General features: G+C 34.1%; 1 protein-coding gene across 3 annotated transcripts in view; it reads left to right on the top strand.

Moving 5' to 3' along the window:
- Window positions 1–21,347, top strand: part of LOC108748345 (segmentation protein cap'n'collar) — a 114,217-nt gene extending 92,870 nt beyond the window's left edge. For 2 of the 3 annotated variants that reach the window (XM_018486438.1, XM_018486439.1), the window contains exons 8-13: window positions 18,581–18,869; window positions 19,185–19,333; window positions 19,416–19,592; window positions 19,694–19,792; window positions 19,890–20,254; window positions 20,423–20,590. In XM_018486438.1, the coding sequence (XP_018341940.1) occupies window positions 18,581–18,869; window positions 19,185–19,333; window positions 19,416–19,592; window positions 19,694–19,792; window positions 19,890–20,254; window positions 20,423–20,590 (1,247 nt within the window). Of the gene's footprint in view, window positions 1–18,580; window positions 18,870–19,184; window positions 19,334–19,415; window positions 19,593–19,693; window positions 19,793–19,889; window positions 20,255–20,422 lie in introns of all 3 variants that reach the window. The other variant, XM_018486437.1, reaches the window with a different exon arrangement.
- Window positions 21,348–21,614: the final 267 nt, after the last annotated feature.

Raw genomic sequence — 21,614 nt, 5'->3', positions numbered from 1 at the left:
TTATATAATTCTCACAAAGGCTATTAATATTAATAATGTATACACCGCTGAATCCACACCGCTGAATCCACACCACTACTTTTTAGAGTGTATTTTTGCAAAAATTGAGATCTGGGGATCAAACGAACGTTTGCAGGATTCGTGGAATTTCCAATCAGCAACGCACAGCACGCAGTTCGTTTGAAACCGTTGCGCGCGGACAAACATGCGGATATTGGATACTTGATCAATTCATTTGGAATTCGGACCAGTGCGGGCGCATTCGCGTTTGAAAAATACGTGATCGAGTGTGACGAATACTACGGAATACATACGACGGATAACAGAAGCGGTATTGCACAAAGTATGATTTTCATCTGGTGTGATTTATCGCCATTTTAACCGCCTCCAACGTTCCGTATGTCTCCTATACAACCCGGATCGTGCGCAGTATAAGTCACGTGACTGCTTTGACTGTTGGATGCAATAAATTTTACGACCTTCAACTGCACATATTTCTTGGAATATTTGCGCGAATGAGCAATAGAGCGTATCGAAAATAAAATTGACACGTCTTTTACATAACAGAGGAAATCGCGATATGATTCCGAAATGCGATTCCGGAAATGCAATTCATTTTCCCGTACACGCAGTCTTTGCCTTTTCGACGAGGGAAAATCTTTGATTATGAGTACACACTTTCTAATTTCTGCTCTCGACGTTTTTCAATTTCCGATCTTTTATGACTCAAAGGTCATTTGCATTTTAATGTCGAATTAATTTATTTCACTATACACGGATAGAATAGTTTTGCTAAAATATTGAAAACTAGGTATAGATCTGAAATAATTTTGTTCAACTGTCTAAATAATTATTATGTAGAACGCTCAAGTTAGTTCCTAGAAAATCAAAATTTTTTGATTATCATAGTATCGATTATCATCATGCTTGAGATTTCTGCGTAATTATTTTGACAGTTGAAACGACGAACAGTCGTCAAACAAAATTACTTTTAGGTCTGTATCTATTAGATATTTATTTTTTATATTATATATTATCTTTTTATATATATTTCAACAAAATTGTTCTTTCTGTGTACTTTTGCTTGTATTGAATTATTTCACTACGCTTTGAAAGAAAACGCACGGGATTTTTAGAACATCTTGTATATCAACTATGACTAACAGTCACATGAATCGGACGAGCCGCATTTGCGCACCTCTTTATAATGCTCGAACAGATGAACGACAGGATTTTTTTCGGCACGATGACGAAAGCGTGCGATAGTATAATTTCACGTGTCATTTGTGCCATTTTCCAACAGCTTCAGCATCCTGAGAGGACGCATTTTTGAAAAATACTTAATGCAACTATTCATCTTTTTGCCACGCGTGGAACGGTTTGTGAATGTACGATTAAACGAATCAACTTTACGCAAGAAAAACAAAGTTCGCGCTACGTCGAACGCGTGCCGCCGTTTGTAAATATTCATGGCACATGAATCGGCAACTTTGGAGCAATATCACGACCGACCGGCGCTAAATCTACGCGTCTTTCTTGTGTGCGTTAGACGCTCACGTGCAGCGTATGGTGATCAGGATTTTAAATTGCGAAAGTGAACGCTAATGCAGTTTGAGTCACCTCGTGTCGTAGAATAAAAATCGAGTAAATGAACAAATATAAAAGTACTTTTACGTATAAAGAGAATAGTAAAACGAAAAGTAAAATTATTTTAATTAAATGTTGATTAAGAAAATCATTCTTTTTTTTATATGGAATCTATTATATATTAACGAAAATTTAAATTTTTAAAGTTAAATCAATAGGTAATCATTGATATCAATCTCAAGTGTGCTATTGAGTAATCAGTGAATTTGACGGTGAAATTCAACTAAAAAATCAATGAAACGTAGAATCTTGCTCTAGTGTATACATTCAGCATGGTATTGCCGTATTGGAACATGCAAATATCGGTAATTAAATAATGCCGAATCTTCCTTTCTCTTTCAATTAAATTTTATTGATTACCTAATAGCATGACTTGGGACTGATATCAGTAATTATCCAATGATTTAGAGAGTATCAAAATTAAATATGCAATCGAAGTGCTTGTTTAAAAGTGAGATATCCGCTTGCCATGTGTGTGTGCTTTGATTTAACCGAGAATGCTATAATGTCAACAATGAAAAATGTGTGCGTGAATTTTTGAAAGCGATTATATGTGCAGAAACGTGACTATATTATTTCACTAATTTGAAGAAATGGGTCTGGATATCTCCACGGCACTCTATCGTATTAATGGTAAGACTGTCTATTATTGAGATCTTTGACTTATTAATTTCTTTAACTTATTAAGGGATTACAAACAGGCTCATATTTTATGTATAATTAATTTCGAGACATACCATCATAATGCTGATGGTGATTCGCTTTTTTAGAAAGCGATAACGACTTTTACAACAAATTCAACTAAAGAGAAAATTTGTATTAAATTTAAGACATTTTACATGTCAAAATTGTTTAGTTAATTTAACATAAGACGAATATATTAGAAAGTAGCATAAATATTCGTAAAAAATTAATACAAAAAACATAACCTAGTTTGTAAATAATCGTATTTCTTCATTAAAATTAACTTAATTAAAATTAACACGTTCGATAAAAGTAACACATTTTATCTTATCTATCTTAGAATTTACGTTTTAAAATACATTTTTGAATGTTATTTGTTCACTTACTTATAAGTTGTGTTATTTGAACTAAGAAATGTTAAATATCAATTTAACATAAAATATTCAAGTAACACAGTTATAATATATTAAATTAACGCTGGGATTAAAAATCAATAACAAGGACTTGAGTGGAGATCGTTTCTATATATATATAATACAAGTATAAAATGTTTTTTACCGTATATTTGAGATATAAGATAAGACAAAAAAATGTGTTGATCTTGTACAATTTTTACATTTTTATGAGCGTCATGACTGCGCGCATTTTTAAGCTGTCCTGTCTACAACGTGGAACTAAGAAATATACCCAAGGCCAGTCGCAGAATGAAAAGTAAAAGATAAATAACGCGATAGTGCTCTGACACTCTCCTTGTATAACGCACTGTCGACTGCCATTTCTCAAATATTGGCTGCAGTCGCGTTTAATTACAAACGCATCACATATAACGTAACGAGTAAGAAGGAAAAGACGATGGTACTTCATCGAAACGATTATACGCGTCAGCTGATCCAGAGAAACAGTTACGATGCGTGTTATGCAAGTCTTACATCAGCGATTCCCAACTTGCATCAAACATTTCGCAATTGAGATACTCTACATCCATTGTAATTTATGTTTTATAGTAATAAACTAACAATAATGTACTCGCGCGAGAAGCATGACTAATGTCTCATTGAAATATGAATATTTTTTAAATAAAAGTCAAATGGGAGCGGTGGAATTTTAATAAAATTTTGGAGAAATTCGTTGCATTTCATCTTTCAATATGGAATTTATTTCACCATCACAAGCGTGTTACGTACGAAGAAAAATTGGAAAGTCGAAGCAAATTGGGAACCTCTGTTCTACGCCAACGCGAGAAAAAAGTAAAAACTCATACGCGTTTAACGTAAACGCGCACAAGTCTCTCTCGCTTGTGCATGTAAACGCGACTGTTTGCCCGGAACATGATTTGCATCATTCACTTAGGCGATGAGTAATGAAGGAGAGAAGCGGCGATTGCAGCCAGTGATCGTTGCAGCGCTCACGCCTTCCTCTCTTCGCGGGCGCGGAACCGAGAACGCGCACGTGCGCGCACATTTCTATGCACACATACACACACACACACACACACACACGCGCGCGCGCGCGCGCGTGTACGTACTGCACGTACAACTCGGCAAAGTGAGTCATCTCCCTTCTTTCGCTGTTACATCTCGTCAGCCCGATCGTAATAATAGAACGAAATTGATTCACCCGAGGAGCGTCGACGAGATGTGTTTCGATCTCCTCTTCGCAGGTTGACATTCGACGCGCATTCGTTGATGATACTGCGTGCCGCACGTTGAATTGGTGCGATAAGTTGAAGTAAAATAAATTATATTTATATGTATAAATTATATAATATATATGTAATGATATAAGAACAGGGGCTTATTGATTCGCACACATACACCGCGTGCACGCGGTGAGAATTTATAACGATGATACTGTGCATCGATAACGGTTGCATTAATTATCTTCCAGATCGAAACATGTTATTATCATTGCAAATATCATTGCAACTAGTGTTTTATAATCTTAGTTAAGATAACATTGTCAGCGTGTGATCAGAGTGGAGAATATAATATTGGCAATAAGTATATACAATCTTCAATTATCTCAAAAAATTATTCAGTTATCTCCGCAATTACTTCCCTTGCTTTTTTTTATCTTCAACGAAGAAGTCCAATTGAAATTAATTAATGCGATTTACGTAAAGAGTACACTGATATAATGTAATAATTTAATATTATGTAATAATTTACTTATAATTTTATATTTAATTTCAATGAAATGAAAACATGTCGGAGACTCTTTAATAATACTGCTCATAATTTTTGTTATTATTTAACATCAATACGCGCGGTGTCAAAGTATTCAGAACTTTAACAGCCACAAAATATTCCTCAGCTAGTTACATAAAAAAACAGCTTTCCGTACGCTCCATGAATCGAGGGAGAAACGATGCAACGTTGCCTCGTGTGGCATTATCTTGCAATAGAAATTGCAGCTACTCACATTACAGCTACGAAATCTCGCGTTCAAGAATTCGCCTACCTCGGCATGAGATTCGAGACGAGTAGCGAGCTGCTACAAAAAAAAAGCAGCTTCTAAATGATTCATTTGTGTCTGTTTGCACTTATGTAATAAATTTATCGCGCTATTCCATATGATGAGAAGGACGATGAGTAAATGAAGTACGTTACATTAAAATTTTTAATTAATCGCATAATACAATTAATCAAATTTGGATTTTTTTGGAAATTCAGAAAAATAAAGACGATGTACTGTGATCTATTGTATATAATGTTCTGTTATTATGTAAGAGAAAAATAGTCTACCTTAGTTCGATTCTTTAATCTGGAAATAATGGGGTGTTTTTATACTCTGCAAAATGAAAAAAATGTTAAATATTGTTTCGAAAATATTTTTTCTTTTGTAATAACTATTTTTTACCTTTAAATAACGCAATTTAATTAATCAAAAAACGTTATATTAATTGAAATCTTTATTTTAAAAATATCTACTGTCGTAGTAAGCTTTGTCGTTATTCTGTTTAATATTTGTTTAGTTTCTTTTTTTAGAAAATTGTAATTAAATCTATATAATGTTCTCAAATATTATAATAATAAATCAGATTACAATCAACACTGTTGGATATCAAAGAAGCAATGGTAATCCAATTCCTTGGGTCAAATAATATTTTGTATTTTTAACTTCCATACGTGTCAAAATATAAATCCATTTCTGTAGTTAGTGTTTTTTAAAGTAAACAACGTTTATATTAACGTATGCACTTAGTAATATGTTAAATACATTTTCTCGAATTAAATTGTTTAACTCCATTTGTTTTAGTTAAATTAACGTCGTATTGAGTAGAAGTAGTGACGACCTATAAAAATAACTAAAAATAACTCAAATTAGGTACAATTTGTACATGTAAATTTAACAGTAATATAATATACAATATGTTATTAATAACAGTGATTTTAATTGGAGTGTAAAAATACCCTGGGTGAGATTATTTTTGTAAAGAAAATCAAGTGACTACTTCGGGTTAAATAAATACTCAGATATGATATCTCTTCTTTGTCTACATTAATCTTTACGTTATTCCGTTTACACGCTCTTGCAACTCAAAGTTCGCCTCGACCCCGAGTGAATGAGCGAGCAAACGAGTCTTTTGGAACCGGCTGGAGAGGATTTTCGAGTCCATCGATTCTCTAGAGGGCTATCCAATATACGCATCCGTTTAAATTCCATTTGCTCGGTCGATTTAGTTGTGCGGCTCCCCGCATTTATACTCAAATCGGGCCCGATTTGAATATCAGCTTACCGCGTTTTGTTACGGCTATTTCCGTTACGGTTTTTTGCTGCTGCGTTAAAATCGTAGTGGAACGTATCGCGGAACTTACCGGATATTACCGGCATAGCGTCCGGTATTATCATCGACGTATTCCTATATATTTCGATAGTCGCACGTAGTTTTCCGACGACGACTATGTCAGGATAGCGCGATGTGCTTAACACTGCGCTTATCGTCGACTCTTAGAACCGGCGACACACGAGCTGACATCAACGTTGATCTACCTTCGTGCTCGCTTACACTCGCCGACCCTGACCGAGGATACTGCTCTCGCAACCGGCTTGCGAGTCGCTACCTGTGATTTTTGCAAAGCTTCTTTGTAACTCGGGTATGCGACAGCGTGGCGGTTTCTTCAAATCCGCTTACCTGTCCGCTTACCTGCTTGCTTATCTGCTTGCTGTCGCTCGCGCAGCTCACGTTTTTGCTGTCGCATAAAATAACACCTGAAATTCGGAAGTGGTATTTGTCGTCGCTACAATGTCGCATATCGTCCTTGAATCTGATTGAACGTCGAATATTTTTGGATTATGTAAAAGAGGGGTTAAGCAAGATAGATGTGACAACTGAGAACGTATAAAATTACGCGAATGATGCTATGTTTAAAGTCTGTGACGGCATAAGATGACACAAGAAAACAATTTATATTATAATAATATATTATAATAAATAATGTAGTAGACAAGAGAAAAAGTAGGTGACAAAACATTTCATCGAATAATAAAGCTGTTTCCTTTTTTTTTTAACGACAGATTTATATGCTTACTTATATGTATATGAGCAAAATGAAAGAGCATACACTTAACACACACGCAGTATACGATCAGAGATTCAGTTAGCAACTTAAAATGTTTAAAAAAGATGCAATAAATTTTATCTAGAAGATTGAATTGAACTTAAAAGCATGTTTGAAAAACAGTTTATCCTCTTATACAGAATATTCCGAAAATTATGATACAATCAGATAAAAAGTGATTGCTCATGTAATTCTTCGAAAATATAAAATACAATCTTTTCATATAGGGCACTGTTTTCAAGAAAATCGAGTTTGAATACAGCCTTCAATTACGAAATAATACCGTAGAGACGTTTGGAGGAAAGAGGAAAGAGAGAGAGAGAGAGAGAGAATAAAGGAATTTAAACACATTACCATCGGTCTAGTACAATACGTCTTTAATTTGCTGAGTGAGAATTTGTTTGTGATATGAAAGACGATATTTTTAACAATTATTCAATTAACAAAATAAATGCATTGTTGAATATTTAATATAATATAATAATTTATTTATTGCATTATTTTAAATTACACCAAAAACAGATTGACACAAAAATAGCGATAAATAATCCGATTGGATGAACCAAGCAAATTATGGCTAATCAAATACATAATTATTCGATTTTTTTCTCTATACGAAAACATTTTATTCTGTATTTTCGACTCACTTTTTAGATGAGAAATTACTTCTTTCCTGGTTGTAACAATTTTTGGAACACTTTGTATATAGAGATATTATTTTATAAATAGTATAAATTGATAAATATATATTTTCTGTATAAATAAAGTGTTTGTATCCGCGGAAGCTTAAATGCGAAATAATTGATCATCACATAAAGAAGTATGAGATCATCTCATTCACATAAATGAGATCGTGTGCAGGAAAAAAGCAACCGACCACGATATCCTTATAGCGAACTTTATCATCGTCGACGATTGCGGGCGATGTTTCTTTATACAATACGATAACGCGCCGCATTCTGTTTCTCGGCTTCAAGTCACGTTCGTGACGAATAAAACCGCTAATCCGTCACTTGGCCGTTCGAGTTGCACAACTATCGGCGTCTTCGAGAACGATGCTCCATCATGCGGAGATGCTTCACTATGCTACTTTCATAACATTGTTTTATCTTTGCACATATATAAATATATATGGACATGTGCGTGCTTCGTAATCGAATATTCGACGCAAACTTCTTTCAAATATTGACTCTATCCGTCATAATAAGTGTCGACTGCTGCTTCACTCCATCGTGTACGTCATGCAGATGTTCTACCCGCAATATTTCAATCGATTACGCATCGAGTAATTTCAGGCCGCTGGAAGTATTATAGTTATCGCTCCAGGCGAGCGAAGCTTTTTTTCCGTGTGCTCTATTTGCATGGTTCTAAGAAACGCTTGTAATTTAACTGCAGAAGTAGAATTAACCAGGAGTGTCATTCGCGCAATATGTTTGCTCAACTGAATGGGCTGGTATTCATTGTGACACAATGCAATTATTCACGTTTATTTGATATTTATCAATAATGCGTTTAAAATAACGCAAGTAACGTAAACAACTCTACAGTATGTATTGCATATGCATACTGATAGATTGTGTGTTTTCTTATATTCTGTTGTTTATATAATTAATTGTGATGAATATGAGGCGTCGCGTATGTAAGTCTGGCAGACTTTTAAAAATTACAATTAAAGAGCATGATGTTATTAATATATTGAATATACAGGTAAATTCAGGCACAGTTTTGATTAGGACAATATTAAGATCTGAGGAAAAACATTAAACGAAAGATTAATTTCGGAAATGATTTTTATTCGGAAATAAAAGCAAAGTTTAAATTTTAAAAAAGAATACTGAATTATTGAATCCGTTATATCTCGATCTTTCTATTGATCCCTTAATTTTTTATTCATTATATTTATTTATTATTCTAATAGTTAAAAATATACATTCCACTTGTCTTGGCATTCTTTTATTTGTAAATAATATCTCGCAATGAATGCTTTATCGTACGCTTTGATAATTTATAAGATCTTTTATTGTAATGTAAATTTTTAAACAATTTGTTATCCAAGCTGAGATATTTTATCGATTGATATTTCAGTTTTAATATCTGAATATTGAATTATGTACTCTGGCCAAATACAATAGACAGTTGATGATCTTATCTCTGGACTATTATTTCAGATTTTAAACTCGTGCATACTTATCTTCGGTTCTACAAAACGCCTCGATTACACTCTCTTATTGTATCAATTTGTAATTATATAATTCTGAATATTTAATTTTATTAATCTTATGATTTATATTGAAGATCCGGACTGTAGTCGAAACGTTTATTACTTATTATTGTTAATATTAATATATACATATCTACACGTTTTACATCCTACTACCTTGTGTCGGCTTACATTGGCTTGCAGTTTTTTTAAATAAAAATAATACATGTATTTAAATTGAAATAGTTACTGTGACATAGTCATCTAGGTATTATGTTTCTTTCATCCTATTTCTGGACATACGATTGTCCGGAGATACAAAAAATATGCTTTTATCCCAAAACAGAATCCTGGATAAAAGCATTGCGTCGGCACTCCGGCTCAACTCGAAAACCACACAGTTATAAATAGTTTCGTGCACGACCGTATGTTCTTTATTATCACTCGATGAGGTTGGCGAACAGATATCGTATCCATATTTGAAACGCTTAGTCACGCGACCTCGGTGACTTGAAAGGCTTCTCTACCAGTTCTCCAATTAACTTCTGAAAAATATTGCCCTAGATGCCCGAAATGCGCGATTCAGAAATCATCGCGTGCATTGTTATTAAAGAAAAGAGAGAAAAAAACACAGGAAACCTCCAGGATTTCTTCAGACCCGAAATGTTCCGCATGAATTCGTCTAGCTAAAGAGATCTAGATAAATTTTCCGCTCTACCACGCGAAGCGTGAGTTCTTCAGAGTATTTTTATATCATAGTTCGCACGGGACAAGGACGGTAATTTTTGCAAATTGCTCTGGAATAAAAAGATATACTTCTCTTAACTAGCGGGCAGCTTTTAGTCTCTGATAAAATGATACACTTTTTGTATAATAAGCTAAATATTAGGTATATTAAACAGAATAAATATTATTAAAAACAGTGAATTTGCAAGAAATATTAATTTTGAGATGCAAAGAAATGAAATACGCTGTTATTTCGATCATTACTTGAAAATATTAATTGTAGAATAATTTATTCTATTGTATATAAGCTCAGTTTTGAAAACTTACTGAAGATCAATTAATAGATTTATATTTACATCATGTTGTAAATTGTCTAGCTTTAGTTTCCACGTATAAATAGAATGAATCGTAAGTTTTTTGTAGTGTTTTAAGATATCCAGTTATTTTTTTGCTGCATTTGTTATTAAATTGAAATGCCTTAAAATTTTTGGTATTATTATTTTAACTTCAGTTTATGATTGCGCTTTTATCAGTAATCGTTGCAGTTATATAATTGAAAGATGTTTCAAATTTATATACAAATACTATTAGGCACTGAGATTTAGCTTCGACTAATTGACTGTATATTTGGTCCCTTATACATAACATTCTAAATTTATTAAAATGAATTTCATTTTAATAAGTGAAAATTAAGCCAGTCTTCAAATAGAGTGGTTCAATTTTCAATCTTTAAGAGTGAGATTCAATTTAAAAGTTTTAAGGCCGATTTTCCATCTACGGATAAATTACTCATGCGATAATTTACCTATTGGATAAACAAAAAAGTAAAAGAGCATAAGAGAGTAAGAGAGTAAGATAATGAGTTGAAGTTTATCGAAAAGTGGGACAATCCAGTCTTACAGAGCAGTTTGCTGAAATATCTAAATATTTAAAAACAAGTCTGATAATAATTTTATTGAACCAACATAAAATAATTATGTATTATCAAAATTCTCGCCACGCTTCATTGCTCGTCACACTTCATCCGATATAATTATTTTGATAATCGAACAAAATTATTTTTATCTGTTTCTAACTACATAAATTAAATGTTAACAAAACAATAAATTAAATATCAAAATCGTTCTCTCTGTGCACTTATTTAATTTAATCGCGCGAGTGTGTTAATTGAAATTATCTGCTATTTAAATAATTCTCTCTTGCTGTTTCCATTTCCAGAGAAGTAACGAAATCAATTAATTCTCGCTTGACATTAACTTAATAATATTTACGGGAACGGCGTGCAAGTGTCGCAAGTGCGCACTCACATCTCTTTTGGAATGAAACGCACTGGCGCGTTACTCACGTATACGGTATATCAGCTATTACGGGAACGACACATTTATGAACAGATAATCATCAAAAGATCGTTCCAATTAACATCTTAATTTCGCTTTACGCACCGAATGTCTCTCTCCAGCCTATAAGGATTATTAACGCGGCGGAGGTTTTACGCGCTCCACCCATTCGTCGCGCACCACGGCGAGATATAATTACACGCATGCACGCGAAACAACATCGCGATTTACACCCACGACGAACGGTGAAAGTACAAATGACCGCCGCCTGCATACTTATGCAGTTACGTTCCCTCGTCGGCTCTTACATCGCGCGATTATCGTACCGAACTCTCTCACGTTACATTCGCGCGTTACATACGTTAATACTAAATAAAGCGCCGATAAGTATCGGCACCTATACCCCAAGATACACGCCGCATTCTTTCGCTGTCGGTTATTGTGCAGCCGTATAATCGAATTGACAAGTATGTCGAAATGAATGCGGGGTCCCTTCTTTCCGAGAAAATATTAATATGCGCGCTCTGTGTGCACGCCAGGGACTTTGTATGTAAAACTTTGCGAAATGGTATTGCCTCATGTCATTGTAATGTCGCTTCCTAGCTTACGAGATTTACAACCTCGCGGAGAGACCACCGTAATCATTGTGTGTACAATAATACTACATAATAATGTTAATTCATTGACATTTATTTCCGTAGATCTAATAATAGCAATATGATATATGAGTATTGTACTGGCTAATTCACATTTTCATACAAATAGTCCTTCCTTTCTTTCTCATAATAATGAGAATATTTACAAATATACTTATGGTACATTCGTTCATTAGAGATCAAAGTATAATATATAAATTTAAATTTTTTTTTTAATAATAGTAATAATGAAATAAAAATAAATCTTACGATCAAATATAAATAATTCTGAAATTTACAAGTTCACAGGGTGATAGTGCACATTTTGAGATAGTGATGAATCGACAATTATCGCGCCGTAATTATAGCGAACCCATATCGCGTTGCGCTGCATATCGTGCGGTACACATGCATGTTTTATTCGGTTATCAGGAATGGCCATTTTCAGACTTGCCAATTTATTGATAAAAGAAAGAAACACTCGATCATATCACTGATTATGGCATTGATTTTCTGAATTTAAAGATATATTGATATATTGTTATTATTCTTTCTTTTATCGAGTAAATACTGTTATTGATTGATTATCGCGTTTCATTTAAGAAATACGATACGCTTCATATGCATAAAAATTGTGTCACGTAACCTTACGGGATTATTTTCGAAATTTGAAACTATACTTTTGTATAGCAAAGATAAAAAGAGCATCATACGTAGAAAGAACGGTTTTGCTAAGTATTTAAAAATTTAATTAGATATAGATCTAAAAATGATATTGTTCAGATCATCAAACTAATGATGTAGGACGCTCAAGCTGGTTACAAAAATATTAAAACTTTTTGCAGCATTGTTCGTTATGCTTATGCGTTATATATTCTTATTTTAATAGTCTAACGAAATTATTTTCCAATCTGTAGCTAAAATTTTAAATTCAGCAAAATTTCAGCAAAATCGTTCTTTCCATGTAGATTTAAACAAAAACATCATTCATAAACAACAGTATTATGTCGGCATTACGAGAGGGCAAAGCGAAATAATTACACGGAGGGAAGAAAAACACAGAATTGAAAACATTCAAACTTATCTTCTGGGAAATTTGGAAAGTTTTCTGGAAAGTTTTCTGAATAGCTGTTGTAGTAAATATACAGAGTGATATCAGATATGTATATTGTATATACAAAAAAAAAACGTTTTTCTGATGTATCTTAAAATTTAACATAGATATATCTAAAAATAATTTTGTTAGACTATCAAAATTATAATTAGACTATTTAAATTTCTTGGAGTGAAATCTTACTTTAAAAGAGGTAAAATATTGTCACTATTTAGAGTGAAAAATTTGCACACTTGAATAACAGTGACAAATTTTCATTTTTTTTTTTTTTTTGGAATGAAATTCATTTCAAAGGCAAAGGAAAGAAATCTCATTCTCTTTTTAGAATGTATCTTACTCCAAAAGTGTGAAATCTCATTCCAAAAAGGAGTATTTGCGCTCTTATTCAAGAGTGCATATTTTTCACTCTTTTCCAATAGCGACTGTATATTGCAACTCTTTTGGAGTGAGATTTCACTCCAAGAAATTTCGAGAACGTTCAAATTGCTAAGTTGCTAAGTCAAAACTTTTTGTAGCATTGTTTATTACGCTTGAGGTTCCTACAAAATTATCTCCATAAGTCCAAGAAAATTATTTTCACACAGATCTATATTTAACTAAATTTTTAAATACTTCATTCATCGTTTTTTTTTTTTTTCGCGTGTATATACTGAGGAAATCGACGATCAGGGATTACTGCGTGCGGATCGATGATCGCTGAATCGATCTTTCGTCGAAGTAGGCACTAAGCGCGCCTAATAACAGTTACGATGTCGAACGTGCTAATGATTCATGAAACAGTCGCGACCCGTAGTACTTGGCGCGGCGAAATTATACTATACGTATACTATAATTATAGTGCGCAGTCAGCAACGGTGCTCCCACCGCGTGGCCGGGCGCCGTCCAATGCCGCAGTGAAAAGTGACGTTAGTCGCCAGCCTCTCCGAACGAGTGGTTACGCCCCGTGCAGGGTCAGACTCGCGGATCCGCGCCGCGAGTACCTAGTTATGTTTACGCGATCAGCGTGGATACCACCAGACTAAGAACGTCGTCGCCGTCGCCGCCGCCGCTGCCGCCGCCGCCGCCGCTGCCGCCGCGCGCGTGTCCGTTCCTCTGGAACGAATCGCCACATTGAACAAGTTGCCGCGGTGGCTCCGGTTCTTATCTGCACGACGAATAACTTAACGACTCCTCGTATGAACAACAGTCGTGCTTACCGCGTGCATTTTCCACGCCGTATTATGTGACATACGCACGTACGTCGATCACACGAATGTAATAAGACGTCCGGTGGTGCGGAGAACGCGCGAGGAACAGAGGAATTTGGTGAAGTGGACCCACGGAGTGTTTGAGCTATCACGATCGATCATCGGCTCGTATTCGGCTGTTCTTCGGATTTACCATTCGTCCAATCCAAAAATTTTGTGAAAATATCGCGAGCGATAGCGTTCTATCAACAGATGTTTTCTGCGATCTGACGCAGTTCGCGGGAGTTCGGATATGTTATTGCGAAAACGTAACACTTCGATAGCGGTATTATCAGTCGCAGATTCGGTGCTCGTATTGTCGCAACGCCACTCGATTACGTGCATGTGACGCTTCTGATAAAAGAGTAGTTTTTTGTTTTTTCACCGTTTCAAGAAAACACTTACGTACATAACGGTAACTGTTGGATGTTTTTTTTTTCCACGAGAGAGAATATCTTCCATCATCGGCCACTTTATCCCATAAACGATACCGCGTATATACGACGGTAGTTCCTGGTGAAAAAGTGTGCGGTCACGTTACGCTGCGAGAGGATCTTAGGAGTGTTGATTTTGTTAGCCGAGACGCGGCGAGCATGTTAGCTTCCATTAGCTGGCCGTAATTAATATGCGCTAGCGCGAGAGGTAAAGCCGAGGGGACCCTCGGTGACTATTGTGAAAGAGAGAAAGGAACATCTGCGGCGTAGCGGAGGTGCTAAACACTTTGCCGCAGACTTTAAGAGCAGAGCTCGATCTCGTCCATGTGTCTTCACGGCGGACTTCGTCGAGTCACGAAGATCCCGAATTTATAGACTTCGCGAGAAGCAGTTTGTACGCGACTTTTGCTCTTTTTTCATGAATGCTCCACCGATGTTAAAACGAGTAGAAGCAACGCAATTGTTTCAACGCTGTAAGACCGAAGAGGATTAAGTCGAGACTCTTCGCGAAACCATCAAGCTCTTCGATGAGCTTGAATGGCGACGATGGGAGTTATCGTATATATTCCAAGTAGGTAATTTCGCTTCACGGTGCATTTAATTCTTGTGAATTTCTTCCTGTTTATTCCATTTCATTCGAAAACACAAACGCACTGGAGTTATGTTTTTAAATATTACGTCTTTAAATCATTTACAATTGTCAGAATGATATTAAAATACCAAATATCTATTGAGAGAAATATTAATTGAAGCGGCAAAATGATGAACGATGTTCTTGTTGATTTGAACGGAACATTTTTCTTACAATGTTAGTATAATATTTCTGATAAGGGGACTTGAAAAAAAAAAAAATAAGAAACGATATCGACGATGCGATTTTCGAAAAGCATTTCACGTATTTTCCCACCGCTTATCTGTTCCGCGGCGTAAACGTTCACTCAATATCCGGCCAATAGAAATAAAACGTGAAAATTGCAACGTCACTCGAATTTTCATGCCGCGATCGCGTTGCATGTTTATCGACCCTGACTTCCACGACCAGGAAATCAGAAAAATATGGATAGGGTCTCTCAATCCGTGCTTTATAAAAAAGATAGCACATGATATACATACGTATTTACATTACTCGATCGTACGATCTGCGTCATCGGTGCGATACGCCGACCTACATGACAACTCGAATGACTTATACATACCGCTAATGAAATCATCTTATATACAATAAAATTAGAATGAGGGTTAAATGAGGGTCTAATGAGTTTAGATGAATAAAAACAAGTGTTATGTAATATGGCATCAAATTTAATGCACGGCTGATCCTTGAGAAATAACGCTTGACGACGTGATAACGTATTGTCTATGTCATGCTGAGTCATGATAATTTGGTACCTGATATATATATATATATATATATACGCGTTTGCTTACAAATTGATTCAGAATAATATCAGATATTTTTTATAATTTTAGAAGTAATATATAACGAATATGTGAAAAATGTGTAAATAATAAAATAAAATATAAGATTTTTATGGATAGAATTATCTTCTCTAAAGAGCATCTTTTTTTTAATAAATTCTCAAACAATATAAAATATTTAAGCAGTGTATAATACTATAAAGATTGTAAACTACTAATTTATATAAAATATGCAAATGTACACGCACTATTAATAACTAATATCATTTATAACGAATGGGAATCTAAATATGTGTCAAATTAAATTGAAAAAGCAAAATAGAAGAAGGAAGGAAATTATAAAGTTCGATAAAATCTTACAATATTGCGAATGTAATTCTAGGAAGCTCGCTCTTATCATCTTATTTACAAAAGACGGAAATGAGAGTAATATCTCTCGCTAACATCTATCGTTTGAAAGCATGATAAGAACGATTTATCTCATATGTAATATTTAGTAATCAATGGCAGATAACATTTTGTGCTATAAATTTATGCTAGAAAGTTTTACTGGATTAATTAGAATCATATATTTATCTTAAATTATATTATCATAATCCAGAAATAAATTATGTTTTATCATAATATATCTTGTGATTAAGATATCGTGAAATTGCGAGCGTCTGTATATTTTTATTTGTTTACATAAATATTTTCATGGACTAAATAGAGAATAAATATTAGCTACGCAATATGCAGAAGAGCAAGTTAAAATGTGGCGCATTTTCTTTCTCGCAACTAGTTGATAATAAAGATTTAAACCTGGAACTAGTCACGTACAGTTTGGTGATACTTGGTCACGCTGATTGCTTCCGAGAACATTGTTGCATTGTATCTAGACGTGTATTCTATGTCATTTTAAGACGCACGTGTACTATTGAAAATAAATTTCTCGGATGATCTCGTCTTTTGTTATGCAAGCCATATAAAAATCATGGCGCTATTATTATAAATAGCGATTAAGTGTAATTTTATGTGATATAAAAAAGTTTTTCTTTAATGTTAAATGATGATGACTTTGAAAATATTTAATTAATTCATAATTGTGTGTGCGTTGTGATTATAGTTTTGCAGATAGTATCGAACTAAACTGATTGTAAATTTAAAAAAGTCTAGCTTGTTTACGAAGAAAATACGATAAAGTTTAGAGTGACTATTCACAATTATCAGTTTTATGTTTATTTTAAGTAAAAATAATTTTTATAAGATATGGTAGTAGTTTAATAATAGAATTAGGCACAAATGAAGAAAGGGAGAGAGAGAAAGAGAGAGAAGATATTTAAAATATTTAAAATATTTAATATCTAAAAAGATTCAAAAATTAAAAGTTTCTACTCATCGAAAGATGATCTATCTTTAATTGACTTTATTGACAATTTGCGAAAACTGACAAAAATAATTATAAACAAAACTGTTGAATTTTATTATGTATATATCTATCGATATTTGCTTACAAAAATGATAGGATTTATCTATTTATATAATGAAACAAAAATCTCATTTCAAAATAATCGTTCATAGGTCAGTAAAGAGCTTGCAGTAATTTTATTTCTTATAACTAGAGCAACATTGTTTGCAACAATGATAATCTGCTGATAACAAGATTTATATGCGAATATCTTTCCTATATGTTTACACATGTCTTTTTCTTGTCAATTTTATCTCACACAATCGCTATGGACTTTAAATCCGATTGATGTTAATAGCATGTTTGCATGTTTGATGAATGATATATCCAATATTTTTTTATTACTTTGAGTCATCAAACTCCCTCATATGTTATGTGAAATTTAAAAAAAATATATATATATTCTAATAATAAATTTATATATATAATAATAATAATAATAATAAATTCGTATTTTTATATAAAAGTAATTAAATTGACATAAAGTATAAAAATTTTGTTATACATATACATTATAAAACGCATGAGTCACATTAAAATGATTTCTTTGGTTAATAATGAGACAATCTATATATAAGTAATAAATTTTACTTTTTTTCTTCTTTTTACATTAACGAAGAATATTCCACAGATATTGTATTGGTAGTCGTAAAACGTGCGTATGCTGTAAATAGTCGTCCATGCAAAAACCGGTTGTAGCAAATGTCATGTTTGCGAAGAAGTGTTTGCTATCGAAAGGCCCGAATACCGATGTATCAGAAATTGCATTCGTTCATCTGTAAAACGCTTTTTGTAGTCACGTTAAAATTTGGCGTAAACACGATGTTTGCGAGTGAACGTTACGTCTCCGAAGAATTTTCACGCAAAATATAGACGATAGCCTACTTCGGTACGCATGCTTTTAGGATTGTAGACACAAAGCTATATTTACAAAGATAAGAAATGATTATATCAAGTAAAAGTACTTAAATATTCTTGCACTGCGCCTCGAAAGCATCATGTCAATCGTAGCTAATGGAATAAACAACGTGATATAAACAATGTGAAATTGTTAAAACATGCTTTCAATTATGCTCATTGTGTACAAAATAATGAATTATTATAGAATAAAAATCTCTAATTTACTATATTTATATTATTCTATTCCAGGCATGTATACCATGCGTATGTTGGACAATGGTAGCAACAATGCATCCGGACCCACCGGCGCAACAGCTTTATCGAATGTCCAGACGACTGGCGGTACAACTTCGACGGCTACGGGTGTTACGACTTTACCTGTTGTAGCCGACGAAAGGATGGATGCTTCAAGCGATAGTGCTGTCAGTAGCATGGGTAGCGAACGCGTACCATCTCTGTCGGATGGCGAATGGATGGAAACTGGATCCAATTCCAGCCATACTCAAGCCGACTCCCATTACACTATGGATTACGCGAGGTAATTAATATCATAAATGCGTCATTCATAACAAAGATTAGAAGTAAGAAAACGACACTACATTTCTTCTTTGATTAATCGTGAATAATAATTGGTATAATAATACATGTAATAACGTAATACATATCAGTGTGAATAATCAAGTGTCGAGATGTAAAATATAGAATAAATATCATATTCAATTAAAACACAATAGTCTGTTTCTTCAAGCGGAATAACGTTTTCAAGATTTCACGATTGTAAATGAGAAAGATTTAATGTGCACACACAGTATACTTCGCAATGTTTATCAATGATCTTCTGATTGCATTATAGCAAATATCGCATGCCATACGACTGTAGCTACTCAGTGTCCGCGAGAAATGCCGGCTCGCCAAGATGCCAAACCGAACGAGCGGTACCACCAGTCGCACAGAAGAAACATCAAATGTTCGCCAAACGATATTTCCAGGAACAAGGCACTTGTTAGTATTAAGTAACCTTATGATTGCAGTCACTATGAAAGATGAGAGAGCTTTAATCAACGTTAAACAACTTTCAAACTAGGCTCACCTTTAGGGGCTACAGCACATCCAACCACTCCGATGAAATATGATTACGATACTCATACAGTCGGTGCAGGTGCACCGGGAAACACATATTCTGGACCAATCGAGGGTGCGACCGGACCGCAGCCAGAAATTAAATATAGTTGTAGCGTGGACTTCAGCCGTCATCAATCCGGTAAGAAAAAATTCATATACACACTTATTTAGTACACTTAGAGGCTTTATGAACAAATAATATCGTGCAAATAAAAAAACCTGATTTATTTTTATTTTTAGGACGATCTGTAATAGAACATGTCCATCATAATCACACTTATCACTTACCTGCTGAAAGCTCAGGATCTTTACAACGTCCCATTTCTCGTGACAAAAAAGGTAACTATCTTTTCAATATTTTTCATTAGAGACTGATATTTTTTTCCTGAGATTACCAATATTAAATGTACTTATCTATATAAAACGTAAATTTTAGTCCGCAAAAGCGAAGCGGAGGAACATCTAACGAGAGATGAAAAGAGAGCAAGAGCATTGAATGTACCGATTGCAGTCAGTGATATCATCAACCTTCCTATGGATGAATTTAACGAACGTCTCAGTAAATATGACCTCAGTGAAGCACAACTATCTTTAATACGCGATATTAGAAGACGAGGAAAAAACAAGGTTGCCGCACAGAATTGCCGCAAACGCAAATTGGATCAAATCATGAATCTAGCTGACGAAGTGAAAGAGATGCGGGATCGCAAAATAAGGCTCGTTCGCGAGCGCGAGTTTATGCTCATCGAGAGGCAGCGGGTGAAAGACAAATTTAGTCAACTTTACCGTCATGTTTTTCAGGTCAGTATTATTAACAGTCTCGTTTCTCTTGCAATTAATGTATAATAATAATTTAAATAGTGGATAATTTACTTCGTTATTTTTAACTATTATTTTGTTAATTTGCCATCTTCAAAATGTTAAAGACGATAAAAATGAAGCTATAATATCTAATGATTTATATTTTAGTCTTTACGGGATCCGGATGGTAATCAGTATCATCCATACGAATACAGTCTTCAACAATCTGCAGATGGGAACGTTTTGTTAGTTCCCAGAAATCAGACTAATCCGCACCAGTCACGACAGTCTTCGATGGAGCCGAAGACCAAACCTGATCCTGAGCACAAGGAATGAACTGCTAAGGATCGTATGTCAATGTGATTATTGAGAAACTTCTGTTTTTCTTGGGCAGCGCGTCCAAAGCGTAATGGAAGCAAACACGGTGCTGGGGAGTGAATATTGTACGCATGATTAGATTTACTGCGTATAATTCGGAAAAATAGAGTTTATGATCTTAGACTTGATATACCTCGCACTGTGTCCAAATAAACAACGAAAATTCGAGGATACCTGCTTACAAATCGTGACTTCTACGCGGTTTCTGACAGATGACTTTTTAACATATTTAGAGATTTTAGTAGGAAGAAAGATAGGATTTAATAATCCTAATGTGGTTTTTGTGTGCATGGGTGATGCTACAGTTTTCAGTTATTTTGACTACCCGTGTTAATACATTTTTTCATCTCCAAAAATCATAACTTCGTGCACTTTCTTTCCATTTTCATAATCAAAGATTTTTACATTACAGAAAAGATAGTATCGGGTAATGTTGTATTTGTTTGTATATAATGTATCTTGTCTGTTGTGACTGTCTTTAATAAGACCAATAATTAATAATAAAATAAAACCGAAAGCTTCATAAATTTCCTATGCTTTATTTAAGTTACATTAATAGAGGATCTTATGTTTCAAGAGTCTATACTGGCCTTGTAGCAACACTAATATTACTTGTAAAAAAATAATGAAATGTGTTATACTTGTAGTATGCGAGTTTTTCTGTGATTGCCTAAACAAATCACGATGTCTATAACTATTAATACGTAAATAGTAAGAAAACGTAGTAAGATGGTTATCATATTGTGGAATCACACACGAGAACTGTTGTGTCACCATAATTAAAGCAACTCTTAAATTAAATTAACCTCTTATTCCAATTACTATTCTTCCTGCTTTAAGCGTAAAATATGCTCGTTATTTCTTGATATACGTAAACGTGTAATACGTGCAGTGATATATTATACATTCAAAAAGCTCATTTTTTTACATTCACAAAGCAAATTTTATCGCGTTTCGATATTATTGTTTTTAGGAATTGTGC

This window comes from Trachymyrmex septentrionalis, unplaced genomic scaffold (genome assembly GCF_001594115.1).
Source record: "Trachymyrmex septentrionalis isolate Tsep2-gDNA-1 unplaced genomic scaffold, Tsep1.0 scaffold22, whole genome shotgun sequence".
Lineage (NCBI taxonomy): Eukaryota > Metazoa > Arthropoda > Insecta > Hymenoptera > Formicidae > Trachymyrmex > Trachymyrmex septentrionalis.
Note: the sequence above shows the minus strand (reverse complement) of the source record. Positions and strands in the feature narration are given on the sequence as shown.